This window comes from Musca domestica, unplaced genomic scaffold (genome assembly GCF_030504385.1).
Source record: "Musca domestica strain aabys unplaced genomic scaffold, Musca_domestica.polishedcontigs.V.1.1 59, whole genome shotgun sequence".
In the NCBI taxonomy this organism is placed as follows: domain Eukaryota; kingdom Metazoa; phylum Arthropoda; class Insecta; order Diptera; family Muscidae; genus Musca; species Musca domestica.
Genome location: NW_026712362.1, coordinates 220,968 through 238,169, shown reverse-complemented (window position 1 = coordinate 238,169; position 17,202 = coordinate 220,968). Strand labels below are relative to the sequence as shown.

Here is a 17,202-nt window from a genome sequence, read left to right as displayed (position 1 = left end):
AAAAGATCTCGTTACAAATGCAGATGGTTTTTATATTTAGAAGACTTTAAGCAGATAATCAAAATATCGAATACCTTCAAAAGGGGCTTCAAGTGCAAATTTCCTTTTAAAAGTTATTCTAAAAGAAACCCTTCGGGTAGCAGTGAGCCTCCAAAAGGTCTTGTAGATATTCTAAATGCCGAAGACATCAGAAGATACCAATGGCCACGTGCATAGTTTGCCGGGAAGAAAAGTGAGACTTTGGGAGATAAGCTCGAAAAATATAGCATTTGCCTCTTTGAAACCCGTTCAGTACCATAAATCTCACTTTGCTTTTCTGTAAATCTTCCCGGTAACGGACTAGAGGTAGAATTCCAAGATCTAAAAATATTTCTCCAATTTATTTATTTTTAATCTGTTTCCTTAACCGTTTTCCCCTCTCTCTCTCTCTCTCTCTCTCTCTCTCTTTTGCAGCTGTCGAAAGTGCAATACTCGATTCTCGCTGCTATCTAGAAGGTGGTGGTTCGGCGGAAAGTTTTCTGGCCAGTGAAGATTTGGACATAGGGACAATTATTGGCAAGCTGCGCATCAATGGTAATCCTGATTTGGAAAATGGTGACATAAACTTGGCGTTGCGAGAAAAAGATGCCCCAGTGGAAATTGTTCCAGGTACCAAGGATCTGGCATTGGCTGTGGAATTAGATAAGGAGGGGAAAACGGGACCCTCATCGATTTATGTAAATGTCATTTGTATACGACGTCATTCCACAGATCCGGTAAGTTCAGTGACCTAACTCCAGGTAATTTTTTATTTTTTTTTTCGGCGAAATTTAATTGTTACACTGGCACAAAATTAAGCGGGCTTAAGTTTTATTACGCGGCATGCAATAAAAACAAATTTAGTTTTGGTGTTGTATTTTTTTTTGCTACACCAAAATCACGCCTCACATTTAATGCCGAAACTTAATTCCAAAAATTGCAGTGAAATAGAAAGGGTGTAACATTAGAATTCATTCACCCCGCCACTTTGTTGGACAAAGGTTGCGGTTGTTGTTGCAGCAGGAAGAATGTTACCACTTTCCTCCTTGAGATGAGTGTATGGATGTGTGTGTGTGCTAGGTGTCATGTCGGTTGCCACACAAAAACCATAAATTAGACCCCCTTTTGGCTTCCGTTAACTTGTGATTTGTGTGGCCAAATCCGAAAATCCTCCACACGCACCGACACGCTACCACCTAAATCGCATGGCAGTCATATTTTTTTGCAAGTTTTCCTTTACTAACGAGCAAATATAGTTGGAAAAGTCTTTAAGAAATTTACTGAGAACCTATCGAGTAGGGAAAGGAGGAAATACACCCGAAAAAAAAAATTGAGTTCTGATATTTCAGGAAGAAAATGAAATATGGGGATAATCAGACGTCCAAAAAACCATATGGCAACCCTGAAGGTGAGAGAGAGAGAGGCAATGTTTAGAAAAAGGCCGCCCTTGAGCACTAAATGAGAATACAGCTCTGTGAGGATTAGAGAGAGCTGCCAAAGGGAGAGAGAGAGTGGTATTAAAAAAGTAAAATAGTATCAGCCGGATTTGCCGACAAATGTATACCCCCAGGCTTGAGTTATGATTATTCAAACTGTTGACCCTTTCGAAGCAGTTATCCAATATTGACCAATTCCTATCGGACCTAAGACTGATATAAATATTACAACGTGCCAGATTTGAACTATATCGACTACTTACTATACTTTATTTCTGATAGGTGCAAATTTTTGGAAAATGTGCGTGAGGTAACCGATATAGCAAACCGAAGTATTTCATGTTCGTACATCATCTAATTCAGATTAAAATGTTGGAATGTCCAAAATTTGAAGGAAATCGAACATTTCTATTCAATTTTATGCAAAATCATAAATCCCGATAAATTTCATATTAATATCAGGTATCTGGTTGAGAGAAATATTTAGATATAGCAAGTTATAAAGAATCGCCGAATTGTTTCGCAAGTTATGACTGATAAAAGTATTTTAAGTTGTAACCCTTTGTGGTTGAGGTACCAGAAGGGGTTCATAGATATATAACATATTTACAACAGATCCTGGATTAGCAAAAATATTTGGATGTGTGAAATTTGAAGAGAGTTGGATGCTTATTTCGATTTCTTTGAGGATTTTGTTTTTCAAAATCTTCAAACCTATATGGGGGGTGGAACCCGAAGAGGTGGTCCGATTTCTATCATCTTTACAACAGATCTTGTGTTGATGGAAATATTGAGATGTACCAATGTGCTTCATAAATACTCAAAATGTTAGCCCTTTGAGGGGGGAGGTGCCGGAAGGAGTGGATCGATATATTCCATCTTCACACCTTGGGTTAATAAGAATATTGTGATGTGTGTAATTTGAAGAGAACCGGATGCTTATTTCGGATTTTATGATCGTTTTGGATATTCAAAACTTTGACCCTTTGTGGGGGAGGTACCAGAAGAAATGGTCCGATTTCTACCATCTTTATAACAGATCTTGTGTTGATGGAAATAATGGAGATGTGTCAAGTCTGAATGGAATCGGATGTTTATTTCTCGTTTTATAAGCAAAATTTTGACCCAGAAGGAGTAGATCGATATATTCGACCTTCACACCAGGTCTTGGGTTAATAAAAATAATGTGATGTGTACATCACATTTTACAAGAGGTATAATTATTGAAAATTTTGACCCTTAATGGAGTAGACGAATATTGTCCATTTCCGCACCTGACCTAACACAGATGAAAATATTAGGATTCGCAAAGTTGGAACAAAATCGGAAGATCCTTTCACTTTATATGCAGTATAATATTTTTTTGAAAATTCTGAACTTTTGATGGACCGATATTGCCCATCTCCGAACTCGATCTAAGTTTGAAAATAATATTACGATGTACCAAGTTTGGATCAAATCGGATGCTCCCTTTAAGAGTTATCGTGCCAACTAGCCAGACCGACAGGCAGGAGGACGGATCGTTAAATTGACTTAAAATGTCCTGAAACGGATTTGGTCCAAAGAGATCAAGGGTCAGCCATATGGCTGAGGATAAAAAGCCCAATCTTTAAATTAAACTATCTTTGCAACGTATTAAGATTGAACGCTACAACGCCATGTGGGTCCACATTTTTATAAATACCGCCACAACCCCCCCCCCCCCTATAACGGTAACTCCCAATATTCAGTATTTTCATGATTTTAGCTGTATTTTTTACTGGAATTGTTTCAAATTTCGTATTTGAAGTTCGTAATAGGTACTACAGCCTACGTTAAAAAATCACGTATGCAGGTCCACGTCTTCGTATAGCAACCTTTTTTTTTTAAACTACATTTTTTAATGGAATTATCTGAAAATCCACACAAGGAAGTCCTTCTGAGTACTTTACCCTCTGGGAGAGAATTGTCTATATAGATCACCATATCGTATTGCCCCCATACAGCGGTACCTCCCAATATTTGGTATTTTGATGATTATAGCTTTATTTCTTACCGGAATTGTTTCAAATATCGTATTTTTAGTTCGTATTAGGTATTACAGACTTTTTAGAAAAAACACGTATGCAGGACCACGTCTTCGTATAGCCCTCATAAATCGGATTTCCGTTGAGCGGTATTTTTCAACGGATTTCTTGTTTTGGAAATTTTTCAAAATGGTGGAGGGTATTAAAAGTTCAGCAATCAAAGACAATATTCAAGTTTAAAAAAAGTTGAGATTAATTTGAAAAATAATAAAAAAAATTGAATTTTTTTCTTAAATAATATTTTCTTAAAATCCCATCTAATTTTTCCTCAACTCTGTATTAAACATTTAGGCCATCTTCTATCAGAAAGGCGCCCGTGGGCACTTGGTGAGAATACTACTCTTTGTGAGTTACCAGAGAGAGAGATAGAGAGAGAGTGGTTATAAATCCTGTTTATCTAATATTGACAACGCTGACAAAATTTACATCAAAAATTAGAAGTAAAATCAGTGACATCCTCCCTTCGGTACCTAGAACAATTTTATATCCATTTTTTTGTCAAATTCCAATTTGTTTTGCACATTTTTCCTCGAGTGTAATCAATTCCTATTCATGTCATAATGTTATCATTAAAAGTTCCTAACACAAGTGCTAACATTTGACGGCCTAGTGCGAAAAAAGTAGGTGGTTTGCAAAAACAAACAACACAAAAAGGAAACCCCCCTCCACCATACCAATAGAGGCCCTACTTCGCCTTTTAACACCTGGCATGAACTCCTAATCCAGTTTTGTTTCTGTTAAAGCTGGTGGTGAAAGCTAATAGCACTAACTCATTTAATAAGGAAAAGACTATATAAGCAAATAGGAGTAGGTCAATGAATTGGGACGTTTGAAGGTTTACTAGATGCCCAAAAATTGCAGAGAATATACTTTGGAATGGAGATATAATTCACAGAACCTTAACACGTAGAAGAATCTGGAGATGGATATCTAATTCACAGAACCTCAGCACGTGGAAGAATATCTAAAGGTTCTAAAAAGCAGGAAGAGTCTAAGAAACAGTTTTTAGAAAAGCCTCTAAAGGTTTTCGGTTCATAGAGCCTCAAGAGCAGGGCCAGGCGAGCGTGCTCTAAGCGATTTTTTTTACAAAATTGGAAGAACATGAAAGAGCTTCCAAAGGTTTTATTGGCCTAGAAAAGCCTCTAGACGCATTCTTGATAGAGAAAAGCCTGTAGAGGTTATCCATACCTGTAAGGGCTCTCAGCTCACACACAATCAGGGCCATAGCCAAAAACAATGCAAAGGGAGATTAAAAAAATGGGGGGAGTACAAAAACTACCCTTGCTCTAGACATCTCATTTTACTTGAAATAGCCTCTAGGGGCTTTCCAAAGATATACGATTTTCCGGAAGAAGCTTCCAAAAGAAAGAAAGAGAATGTTTCTTTTAGAGCCTTCTAAACTTAGAAAACCTCTTGAAATTCTTCTGAACATATGGGAGCTTCTAGACATATTCTAAGTACAGATGCATTCTTAATATTGTAGAGACAAAATAGGTCTTTTACAAATCTGGGGCCTTCTAATCATAGAAGAGTCTATGGAGGTTTTTTTACACATAGAAGAGCTTCTAGAGTACAAAAAGGCCTATAAATGTCTTCCTAACTTAAAAAGCTTCTAAAGGTTTTCTAAAACAAGAGAGATTTTGGATATTCCAACATTAAAAAGCTTTCAGAGGTCATTCAAACTTAGGACGGTTTTTAGCGGTACTCTATTCACGGAAAAAAACTCTGTGGACTGTCCCATTAATAATAATAGCCTCTGGGGACCTTGGAAAGGTGGACAACGCTTTTAAGATATTCGATACAGAAAAGGGGCCTTGGAAGAATTGAAGACATAAAATCATCTGTACACAGAAGATGTGCTAGCATCTAGAGTGTTATGAACATGGAAGAGCCTCAAGAGGTCTTCCAAACATAAAAAGATATAAATACTTTTTTTAGAAGTAGCTTTTGAAGTCTTCTATACAAAGAAGGGTTCTTAAAGGACTTTTAAATATAGACTAGCCTCTACAGAACACCTGAACATGGAAAAGCTTTCAAATGGCTTCTAAACGTAAAGAGCTCGCATGTGCCTTCTATACATAAAAAAGTTTATAGAGGTCTTCTACACATAGAAGAGCTTTCAAAGGTCCTCCATGCATAGAGAAGATATTTTAGAGGATTTCTAAGTATAACAAATCTCTAGATTGTATCTCTTTTCTGAAGGAGTTCTAAATGACTTCTAATAGCTTATACAAAAGATCCTTTTATTTCAGAAGTCCTTTTAAGACATTTTTTACAAGATCTACCGAGGTCTTCATATAAACTATAAAAGTTTTTTTCTTAGTGTCCCTCAGGATCCAGAAGAGCTTTAAAAAGGCTTCTAAACGTCGAAGAGCTCACATGAACCTTCTGTACACAAAAAAGCTTATAGAGGTCTCCTACATAAAGAAGAGCTTTCAAAGGTCCTCCACGGATCTCTTTTCTGAAGGACCTCTAGATGACTTCTAAGAGCTTATAAAAAAGATCATTTTAATTCAGAAGTCCTTTTGGGAAATTCTTTAAATATAATACCTTCTGGGAAAATTCCAATTACAGAAGATCTACCGAGGTCTTGATATTTAACGAAGACATACAGGAGATTTTTATACCCTCCACCATACTATGGAGGGTATATTAACCTTGTCATTCCGTTTGTAACTCCTCGAAATACTCACGTCAGACCCATAAAGTATATATATTCTTGATCAGCGTAAAATTCTAAGACGATTTAGCGATGTCCGTCTGTCTGTTGTAATCTCGCTATCTTTCGAATGAATTGAGATAGAAGGCTATAATTTTTCACACATGTTTATTTTTTCAGTAGGCAGGTTAAGTTCATAAATGGGCCATGTAGGTCCACATTTTCATATAGCCCCCATATAACAGTACCTCCCGATATTCGGTATTTTGACGATTTTAGCAACATTATTCACCGGAATTGTTTTAAATGTGGTATTTGAAGTTTGAAATGGATACTAGAGCCTAAGGCAGAAAATTATCTGTGTAGGTCCCCGTCTTCGTATAGCCCCCATATAACGGTACCTTCCGATATTCGGTATTTTGATGATTTTTGGGACATTATTCACCGGAATTGTTTCAAATTTTTTATTTGAAGTTCGTAATGGGAACTACAGTCTGTGACAGAAAACTGTCTATGCAGGTCCAGGTCTTCGCACAGCGAGTTTAGGTACAAAACCCACCGAAATTGTTTGAGATGTCGTATTTGAAGTTCGTAATGGATGCTATAGCCCGTGACAGAAAATTGTCTATGCTGGTCCAGGTCTTCGCACAGCTCCGATATAATGGTACGATATAATGGTACGATATTTTAATGATTTTAGCTACATTATTCACCGTTTATTTCAAGTTTCGAATTTGAATATGGTAATGGCTAATGGCAAACAATGCCTATGTAGGTCCATGTCGTATAGACCCCAATATATAGGCAATATTCGGTATTTTTAAAATTTAACAGAATTTTTTAAGGATTTTATTTTTTGAAAATTTTCAAATTTGTTTCAAATAGTGGATGGTTTTCAAAGTTCGGCCAAGCCGAACTTACTGCTTTTTAACTTGTTTCTTTTAAAAAGTGTCCCTCAAGATCAATTCGTAAATCTTCAGTTTGTTCTTGAAATGTTTCATGAAAATTTTCCCTTAAAATCCGCCGATCTTTATCTTTTGGTCCTTGAAAAATATTCCCTCAAAAATCACGTTTCAAGCTGTATTTCTCTAATAGTTCTTAAAAAATCCCTTAAAAGTCACATTTCATGATGAAATTGACGATAGAAAAATGATTCTTAAAATATACACTCTTCATACTCTGATAGTCCTTAAAAAAATAAATTTTTAGCCCTCATTTAGAGCTGGGTTAAACCTTGGAAAATATTTTTAAATAGTTCTCACTTGAAGCTCTTAAGTTGAGAATACATAAAACACTTTTTTGATTGGATTAAATCATCGGCTGGGTTCTTCGTAGAGGATCAAAGGAGTTTTAGGTAGGCTTAGTTCGATTTTGGCCCTAGGCTCCTCTGTTTTTTTTTTTTTTTTTTCGAAAAAAGCGTTTTATGTATTCTCACCTTAAGTCTTTCAAAAAAAAACATGCCTTAATATCCACGTTCCATGCTCTTGAAAATTCACAGTATTCACTTCAATGTTTTTTTCTATTTCAAAAGTTCGTCATAATTCACAAATCCGATACTCTCTCTTTTTCTCTTCATCTCTCTCACTTAATTCCTTGTACCTCACTGCGGATGTTTGATTTCATTTGAAACAATCGTCATACGACCATACACCACCATTCAGCAAACTATTTCAAACATTCGACATTAATGTGTTTGAATGAAAAGCTCCTAATGGCTCAACAACGCATATCCACACAAACACACACACTTGAATACATACATACATGAAACTAAATATGGGAATACTTGCAATAGTTCTACAATATATGACCAGCAAAAAGGAGACTAACTACCTGTAACATACCCAATGAGTGTTGAAACTTTTTTTCAATTTTCTCTCCAACTCTCCAGAAGTTTAAGAACTTTTCAGCCAACTTTGGTTAGCGTTGTTTTTTTTTCTTGTTTTTGTTGTATAAGAGATGTGTGCTTTGCTGTTTACATTTGAGTTCATTGACCAGTGTGTCGTCATCGCCATGTGTAACTTTTAGTTGTAGATTGTTCTCCTTAGATTAGCCGGTAATAACATGGAGTTGTGTTTGCCGCCACTTCTCAATCCCTGCAGGTTTTTTGTTTGAATTGCATGGAATTGCTGTTTGTTGTTGGTATTGGCAATTGAAAAGTAGGAAACTAGGTAAGGAACATTAAATGTTTTGGAATCAGAACATTAATCCAAATGTCTTGATGAGATTTAAGTATGGATTTAGAATGTTGAAACAATTGGATGAAGATGCCATTAAATTGCAATTGGGATTCTTTAAATGGGCTATAAAATCCAGGGAGAAAGTCAACTGCAATCGTAGAAAATTTGATTAATTGATTCTTGTAATTAAATGTTCATTACCTCTATTGAAATATTGCCTTGATAGGTTTTAAGTTGAGATTGTTGGTTGTTTGGAGCGTTGAAATAATTGGATGAAGATGGCATTAAAGTGGAGATGGGATTTCTTAAATAGACCATAAAATCCAAAAGGGAAAAAATGACCTGCAATGATAACAAGTTAATTAATTTTTAATGAAATGTTCACTAACTCACCCAACTGTTGACCTAATTTGATTTCCACGAGTTTCATTGGAAATCCAAGCTTTGATAATCTTTGAATCTATATTCCTCAAAAATCCACGTTTCGATTATTTTTAAAATATTTTTTAAAAATTCCTCGTTTTGAGCTCTGATTCTTTAAAATATATTCCTTAAAAGACCACGTTACAGTCCTTAATAAGTTTTAAAAGAGATCCTTGAAAACAAATCCTTAAAATATCCAATTTATATTATAGCAGCATGAAGATTTGAATTTTATGGAATACTTCACCTGGACCTAGTTGCAAACGAAATATTCCATAAAAATCCATTCTCATGCCCTGATAGTCCTTGAAAATGTTACCTTAAAAATACTCGTTTCGAGCTCTGATACCGCTTGGAAAATTACTCCTAAAAATCCATTGTGAGATAAGGATCCGTTAATCCTTAAAAAAAGTAATCCTTAAAATTGTCGTTTAGACCTCTTATAGTGCTTCAAAAATTACTCCTCAAAAATGTTGCTCATTAAAAAGTAATCCTTAAAAATTCACGTTTCATAATCTAAGGTCATTAAAAATATTATCCTATAAAAACCAAATTTCATCCAATGTTCGTCCTTAAAAAATCCAGATAGTCCTTGAAAAGGTTGCCTTAAAAATCGTCGATTAGAACTCTGACACTGGAAAATTACTCCTAAAAAATTCATTGTTCCTTATCTGTTAATCCTTAAAAAAGTAATCCTTAAAAACCTTGTTTAGAGCTCTGATAGTACATGAAAAATTACTCCTTAAATATGCATGATCCCTTATCTGTTGGTCCTTAAAAAAGTAATCCTTAAAAATCCACGTTTAATAATCTGTTGGTCCTTAAAAATCCTTAATCCTAAGAAAATCCAAATTCCATCATTCGTTTGCCTTTAAAAAAATTCAATTAGTCCTTAAAAAGGTTACCTTAAAAATCCCCGTTTAGAGCTCTGATAGTGCTTAAACAATTACTCCTTAAAAAGGGATTTGTTCCTTATCTGTTGGTCCTTGAAAATATACTCCTAAGAAAATTCTAATTCTTCCATCTATCTTTTGTTCGTCCCTAAAAATCCAGATAGTCCTTGAAAAAAAAAATATTATTTAAATGTTCATGTTCTGTTGGCCCTGTTGACCCAAGTGCATGTTCCGATGGTTGTTGACCGGATTTCTTTAAAAATTCAACTTTCATGCCGCAAAAAATCCTTGAAATCCTCTTTAAAAAAATATACCTTAAAAAGTCTCCGTTTCATGCTCTTTGCTCCTAAAATACAGGGTGAGATGAAAAAACTGCAACCAACTTCAGACTGCTTTCATTTCTAAGCCACTCATCCGACAGCTGTTAAATTTATTCCAGTGACAGCTGATTATATTGTTTACAAGCGTACAAAAGCATTTTGGTGAGAATTTTCCAGAAAATAGTTATTCGTGATAGAATTCAGGCGTGATAGAGTGATTTCTTTATATTTGGCTGGAAACCCAAAAGTGGCTATCGTTAGAGCACTCCAGCATTTAAATGTGAATAAATGCGTCTCGTACCATCGCTCGTGCTCTTTACCATGATACTGGTAGCGTAACCCGACGTCAAGGAAGTGGACAAAAGAAAACAGCAACATCAGCAGAAATGGTTCGAAAAGTAAAGAAGCGACTTGATCGAAACCCGCGTCGTATCAGTGGCTGAAAAATGGAAAAATGGTTGCCGAAAATGGCTCGTGAGCTGAACATATCGCAATATTCCATTCGGCAAATATTGAAAAATGAGCTAGGGGGAAAGCCATTGAAATTCCAAAAAAGTGCAAGAACTTACACCGCAACAGAGAGAAAATAGACTCAAAAGAGCTAAAGAGTTGCTTCGCTTGGCCGAAAGTGGTGAACTGCCGAATTTGGTTTTCTCCGACAAAAAAAAAAACATTCGTTGTCCAGCAGTTTGTAAACAAAAAAAATGATCGTGATTACTTGCCAAGGAGGTCAGCTGAAAATGTGCACCTTCGGTTGGCCACCAGAACTCAAGCGCCGGCCATGATGATGTTGTGGGCCGCAATAGCAGCCGATGATCGCTCTCCGGTCGTATTAATCGACCGTGGCATCAGAATAAATGCCTTATTATTGTTCCGAAAATATTCTGGAGGGTGTAATAAAACCTTGGGCACGCAAACATTTTGGCCGCAGACCTTGGACATTCCAACAGGACTCAGCACTCGACACGCGCCACCCATGGATGGTTACAAAATGAGGTTCCTCGCTTCATTTCCAGCACACAATGACCACCAAAATCTCCGGATACCAATCCATGGGACTATTGTGTCTGGAGTATTTTGGAAAGTAAGGTTGGCACTAAAAAATACCAAAGTATCGATCACCTCAAGCAAGGGCTATGCCGGAAATGGAAACATTCGGGCAGCGTATGACGATTTCATTGGCCCTTTGAAGGCCATAATTCGTGCCAAAGGTGACCAATTCGAACAAATCTAAACTTATTCTAAAAACTCGATGCTATTTCTCACCCTGTATATTTCTTGGAAAATTTTCTTTTTAAAGATCCACAATTGAAACACAAATAGTCCTTAAAATATGTTCCTTTAAAAATCGTTCTCTGTTAATCCTTGAAAATCCTCATTTCGTGTTCCATTGGTCCTTGAAAAAATATTCCTTCGTAGTTTGCTTTTAAAACTCTGGCAGTCCTTGAAGATTTATTTCTTAAAAAAAATCCTCGTTTCTTGAGCTGTAATCATTGGAAAATATTGCTTAAAGGTCTAAATTTCATGCCCTGCTGATCCTTGATAACTATTTTTTTAAAAATCCGAATTTCATACTCTGTTGATTCTTAAAAATGAGTTCATGCATGTTAGTCCTTGAAAATTGATGTTACATGTACTGATAGTAATTGAAAAATATTCTTTCAAAATCTACGTTTCATGCTATGTAGGTCCTTGGAAAATTGTTCCTTAAAAATCTACTTTCCATGCTGTGTTCTGGAAAATATGAAATCCAAGTTTTATGCTCTCTTGGTCCTTAAAAGTAGTCCTAAAATATTCTTAAAAAATCTTGGAGCTCCAAGTCTTTGAAAAAAGTCCCCATATTTTATGTTCTGATAGTCCTTGAAAAAGTACTCCTTGTAAAATCTACGTTTTATGCTCTGGTAAACCTTACAAAATATTCCATGATGGCCCCTGAAAAAATTATCCTTGAAACACAAACAATTTAATTTAGATTTTATGTATTCTTACCTCGTCGTCCCTCTCTTTCTTACACAGTTTTGATATACTGGTCATGCAAAATACTCCTTCAGAAGTTCACATCCGAAGTTCTAAAAGACCCTGAAAAATATTCATTTTAATTTAATTGATATATGTATTAATTATTACCTCCTTCTTACTTATCTCCTTCCAGAGCTTCGTTATACCAGTCAATGTTCGAGTGATTGATATCAACGATAATGCACCGCAATGGATTGGAACACCCTATACCCTTACCCTCTCAGAAGTAACAGTGCCGGGTACCCGCATTCTGCAAGGTGCCAAGGCGGAGGATGCCGACCAACAGGGACCATTCTCCACAGTGGAATATCAAGTATTGCCGGGACCCTATTCAGAATATGTACAATTCCTGAACCCATTGGAAGGCACTTTGGTGCTCAAAAAAACCTTAGATTATGAGCAAATGCAAAATTTCACGGTAAAACTGAGGGCCCAAGATCAAGGCACCCCACCTAAATATTCCGACACCGTGCTGAGGGTGGTCATTACCGATGCAGATGATCAAAATCCCAAATTTCTAAGGGAAACTTATAGTGCAGATTTACCCACGGATGGAAGGCCAGGTGATTTGCGTATACGTCCGGAGCCGTTAAAAGCCATCGATCAGGATGAGGGCATCTGTGCGCCCATACAATATTCCATTGTACAGTCGCAGGACACCAAATACTTTCGAATACATCCTCACAATGGGGTCATAACTCTGCTCACACCCATTGGATATTCGGATTTGACAAATGGTGCAACGCTGGTGGTCAAGGCAACACAAATTGATAACCCCGATCGTTATGCCTTGGCAACGGTTACATTATCGAGGCCTGGAATTGGGACCCACAGCGATTTGAGTGCCTTGACTTTTGTCCAGAAGAAATTTTTTATGCGCATACGAGAAGACACCGCCGTGGGGAATCGTATCTTGGCTTTGCCCACCAATAAGCCAGGGAAACATTTGAAATACACCATACCGGATCCAGTGAATGCGGAATTTTTCACTGTCGGCTCCTTGGGGGAGGTGATATTGGCCAAGGCATTGGATTATGAGAAAATGACAAAGCATGAGTTTCAAGTTGTGGCCACAGATGGCATGACCAATACCACCGCAGAGGTGACTTTGGAGGTGACCGATGTCAACGACTGGGAGCCAAGGTTTCGTGAGACCCACTATGAATTTATTGTGCCGAAGAGTGTGAGTAAAACACGTTCTTTTTCCAAGGGATTGCAGGAAATAAACTATTTTTTTCCTTTTTTCCCTACAGCAAACTTTACAATCCAGATCGGAGTCCTTGGATGGTGTGGTCATAGGCAAGGTGGAGGCGGCAGATGGTGATCGCAATGACAAACTGGAGTTGTCATTAAGAGGGCAACATGCTGGCCTCTTTGAGATAGACAATACGGGAAACATTTACATGCGACCGGAACAGTTACAAACTCTAAATGAATCCACAATACACCTGATTGCCATTGCCACCGATACTGGCGTGCCACCACGCAGCACTTCAGTCCCTGTTTCCGTTACCATGGAAGGTGTGGCCTTGGCCCAAGCCTCATGGAGCAACAGCATATTGGGCATGTTTGGTATAATTGTGGCCCTTTTCATACTCATCATACTGGCCCTGACGTGTTACATAGTACACTATAAGAATAAGGCGCGAAAGACGACACCCACATTGGGACGCAATCGGGTGCACAGTCATGGTCACAGCACTGTGTCATCGGCAAATTTGGTCACCCATGAAAAAGTGGCGGGGAATGGTAATGGTGCCACTGTGACCAGTGGTAATGTCTCAGTACTGCATATGAAACATAATGGAAATATATCCATGGCGAATCCGATTAGCAATGGTGGTGTCTATCATCCGCCGCCGAGTAGCAGCTTAAGTAGCAATATGGGCATGGGAGCAACCGCCATGTTGGCAGCAAGTTTGGAGAGGGAACGTGAACGGGAGAGGCAGCGTGAGAACTATGCAGCCACTGTGAGAAGTGAGTAAAGGATTCAAATTGATTATATGCTTCGATAGTACTTGGAAAAAATCTGCAAAAAATGAATTTTTATAGCTCTGATTTCCCGGAAAAAATATATTGTTTAAAAAATTCTCGATTATATGTGTGATAGTCCTCGAAAAATTGTTGTTTAAAACTCATCCGTTATACCTCCTGATAGTCCTTGAAATATTAATGCTTTCAAATTCACTATTGTAGCTCTAATAGTCATCGATTAGTGCTGTAACAATGTTGGTTAAAAATCCATGCTTATAGTTCTGCTAGTCCTCGAAAGAAGGTTTTTTTAAAATCCAAAATTACAGCTCAAATAGTTCCCAAAAATATTGTTTAAAAGTTCACGATTACAGCACTAATAGTCCTCTAAAAATATTCTTTAAAAGACCCACATTTATAGCTCTGATAATCCTCAAATAGCTCTCTAAAAATATTCTTCAAAAGATCCACTTTTATAGCTCTGATGATCCTTGAGAAATTTTCTTTAAAATATCCACGTTTATAGCTCTGATAGTCCTCAAACAGTTTTCTAAAAATATTTTTCAAAAGACTCACGTTTATAGCTCTGATAGTCCTCAAAAAGTTCTCTAAAAATATTCTTTAAAAGATTTGTGTTTATAGCTCTGAATGTCCTCAAATAGTAGAGAAATATTCGCTAAAATATCCAAATTTATGGTTCTGATAGTCATCCAAAAAAAATGTTTATAATTCCACAATTTCACCTCCAATAGTCCTCTAAACATATTCTTTAAAAGACACACGTTTACAGCTCTGATGATCCTTAAGAACTATTCTCTAAAAGATCCACGCTCGTAGGTCTAATTACCCTCAAAAAATATTGTTTAAAAATCGACGATTACAACACTGATAGTCCTCAGTTAATTTTTTTTTCAATTCACGATTATAACTCTAATAGTCCTTGAGAAATATTAGCTAAAAAATTCACATTTATAGCTTAGATAGTCTTCGAGAATTACTGTTTAAAAATCTACGATTATAGCTCTGATAGTTCTCGAAATATATTTCTCGAAAATCCTCTCAAAAAGATCTACGCTTATATATTTGATAGTCCTCAAAAATATCGTTTAAAATCGACGATTACAGCTCTGATATTCCTCGGTTAATTTTCATTTTTTCAATTCACGATTATAACTCTAATAGTCCTTGAGAAATATTCGCTAAAAAGTTCACATTTAAAGATTAGATAGTCTTCGAAAATTATTGTTTAAAAATCTACGATTATAGCTCGATATAGCTCTCTCCTCGAAAAAAAAAAAAAATCTCTCTGCTCGAAAAAAATAGTATTTAAAAGTTCGCGGTTATTTCTCGGATAGTCCTCTAAAAATATTCTTTAAAAGATCAACGTTTATAGCTCTAATAATCCTCGAAAAGATATTGTTTAAAAAACCGTCGATTATAGCTCTGATGGTCCCCCAAAAATATACTTTAAAATATCCCATAAATGCTCTGGTGGTTTTGGAAAATTATCTTGAAAAGATCGACCTTACATGATCTGCTGGTCCTGGAAAAATATTCTTTAAAAATCCACGTTACGTGATTTGATGGTCCTTGGAAAATATTCTTGAAAAATCCACGTTACATGAACCGCTTGTCCTTAGAAAAATATTCTTTAAAAAATCCACGTTACATGATTTGATGGTCCTTGAAATATATGCTTTAAAAATCCACATTTCATGCAGTCCTGGTCTTGGCAAAAATAATCTTAAAGAAATCCAAGTTGCGTCGTGCGATGGTTCGTAAAAAAAATCTTTAAAAATCCTTGGTATTTGGAAACATATTCTTTAAACAAATTCACGTTACATCGTCTGATGGCCCTTAAAAAAATATTCTCTAAAAATCTACATTGCATGCTCTGCTGGTCCTTGGAAACGTTCTTTAGAAATCCATACTTTATGTTCTGTTGGTCCTAGAAAAAATATTCGTTAAAAATCTATTTCATGTTTGGTTTGTGCTTAAAAATATAGATCAAACCCCAAAAACATTCTTCAAAAATGTACCATTAAATCATTCTTCAATGCATCCACGGACACCATTGTCCCCTCTTCTACATTTACTAGTCCGAACACCTGTGTAGTTCTTAAGGTGTCCTATATAAATAAAAACATTAACATTTAATATTTTTTCTTCAAAATTTTAAAATTTCTCACATTATTTATCAAATTCCTTTTTCAGGTATCGTTTCAAGGGCCTCTGCCAATGGTCAGCTCTACGAAGAAGATGAACTGGAAAATGATTCACTGTCACAAAATTCCCCACATTCGGCGGAAAACAATAACAAGAAAAGAGCCTGGGAGCCACCATCGACTACAATGTCTCAACAGACGGGTATTACAACGATCACTTGCGCCAATGGTAGTGTCACAAATGTTGGCGTTAATGGGGCGTCCAGCAATTTGGTTGCATCCGATACAATGGGTTCATCGGAAAATAATTTAACGGTATATTTTTAAAAAGTATATCTAAAATTAGAAGAGAAAAAGTGCTGTAAATATATTTTGTTTTTAAAAAAATGGTGTTAAAATATAAAAGTCTACTACTTACGTTGGTGGGTTAGGTGTCCTGACCTCAAGTTTTTGTTTTTCCTTTTATCTTTTTTTTTCTCGTTGGATAAGCTAATATATAAGAAAATTATTAATAAATTAAATGTTATTTAATGCGATATAAATTATATAGGTTTGTAGATTAGAAGTGTAAATGGAAGACCAATGCAAAAGAGATATAGGCCACGTCTAAAATTCTTAAAAAAAGTAATCAGATTGTCAATCTTGCTGGTGCATATAATGACGAACTTAGTGGTGCACATATTGCCCTAAGGCCTACCTTTATTTATTTTTCTATCAACTTCCTGACTCCTCTTGTGTCTTCTGCATTGGGTCTTCCACTTAAAAATAAAAAAATATTAATCTCTTAGTTTTAAGAACTGTGAAAAATACTCTCTTGACTCCATTTGTAAATCTTTAGCTTCCATTATAAGATATTATTGTTATATATAAAGATAGCCTAATTTAAAAAACATATATAAAATAACGAATTGTAACCTTAAAGTAGAGAATAATATTTATTTAAAGTGTTTATAAAATTGGTTTTAAATAAATAAAAAATATGAAAACAAACTTACGACACTTTCATTATTCAAGGGGCTGAAAATTCAAACATATATAATCATATTTGTCTA

The 17,202-nt window shown here is 36.0% G+C and overlaps 2 protein-coding genes across 2 annotated transcripts in view; one reads left to right on the top strand and one right to left on the bottom strand.

Annotated features, from left to right (window-relative positions):
• LOC101891236 (protocadherin Fat 4) overlaps window positions 1-16,621 on the top strand; it is a 42,986-nt gene extending 26,365 nt beyond the window's left edge. The window contains exons 2-5 of the mRNA XM_059129009.1: window positions 454-755; window positions 12,148-13,197; window positions 13,268-13,991; window positions 16,200-16,621. Of these exons, the coding sequence (XP_058984992.1) occupies window positions 454-755; window positions 12,148-13,197; window positions 13,268-13,991; window positions 16,200-16,477 (2,354 nt within the window). The 3' untranslated portion in view covers window positions 16,478-16,621. The remainder of the gene's footprint in view (window positions 1-453; window positions 756-12,147; window positions 13,198-13,267; window positions 13,992-16,199) is intronic.
• Window positions 1-17,202, bottom strand: part of LOC101890434 (beta-galactosidase) — a 267,558-nt gene that overhangs the window by 174,702 nt on the left and 75,654 nt on the right. The window lies entirely within an intron of this gene.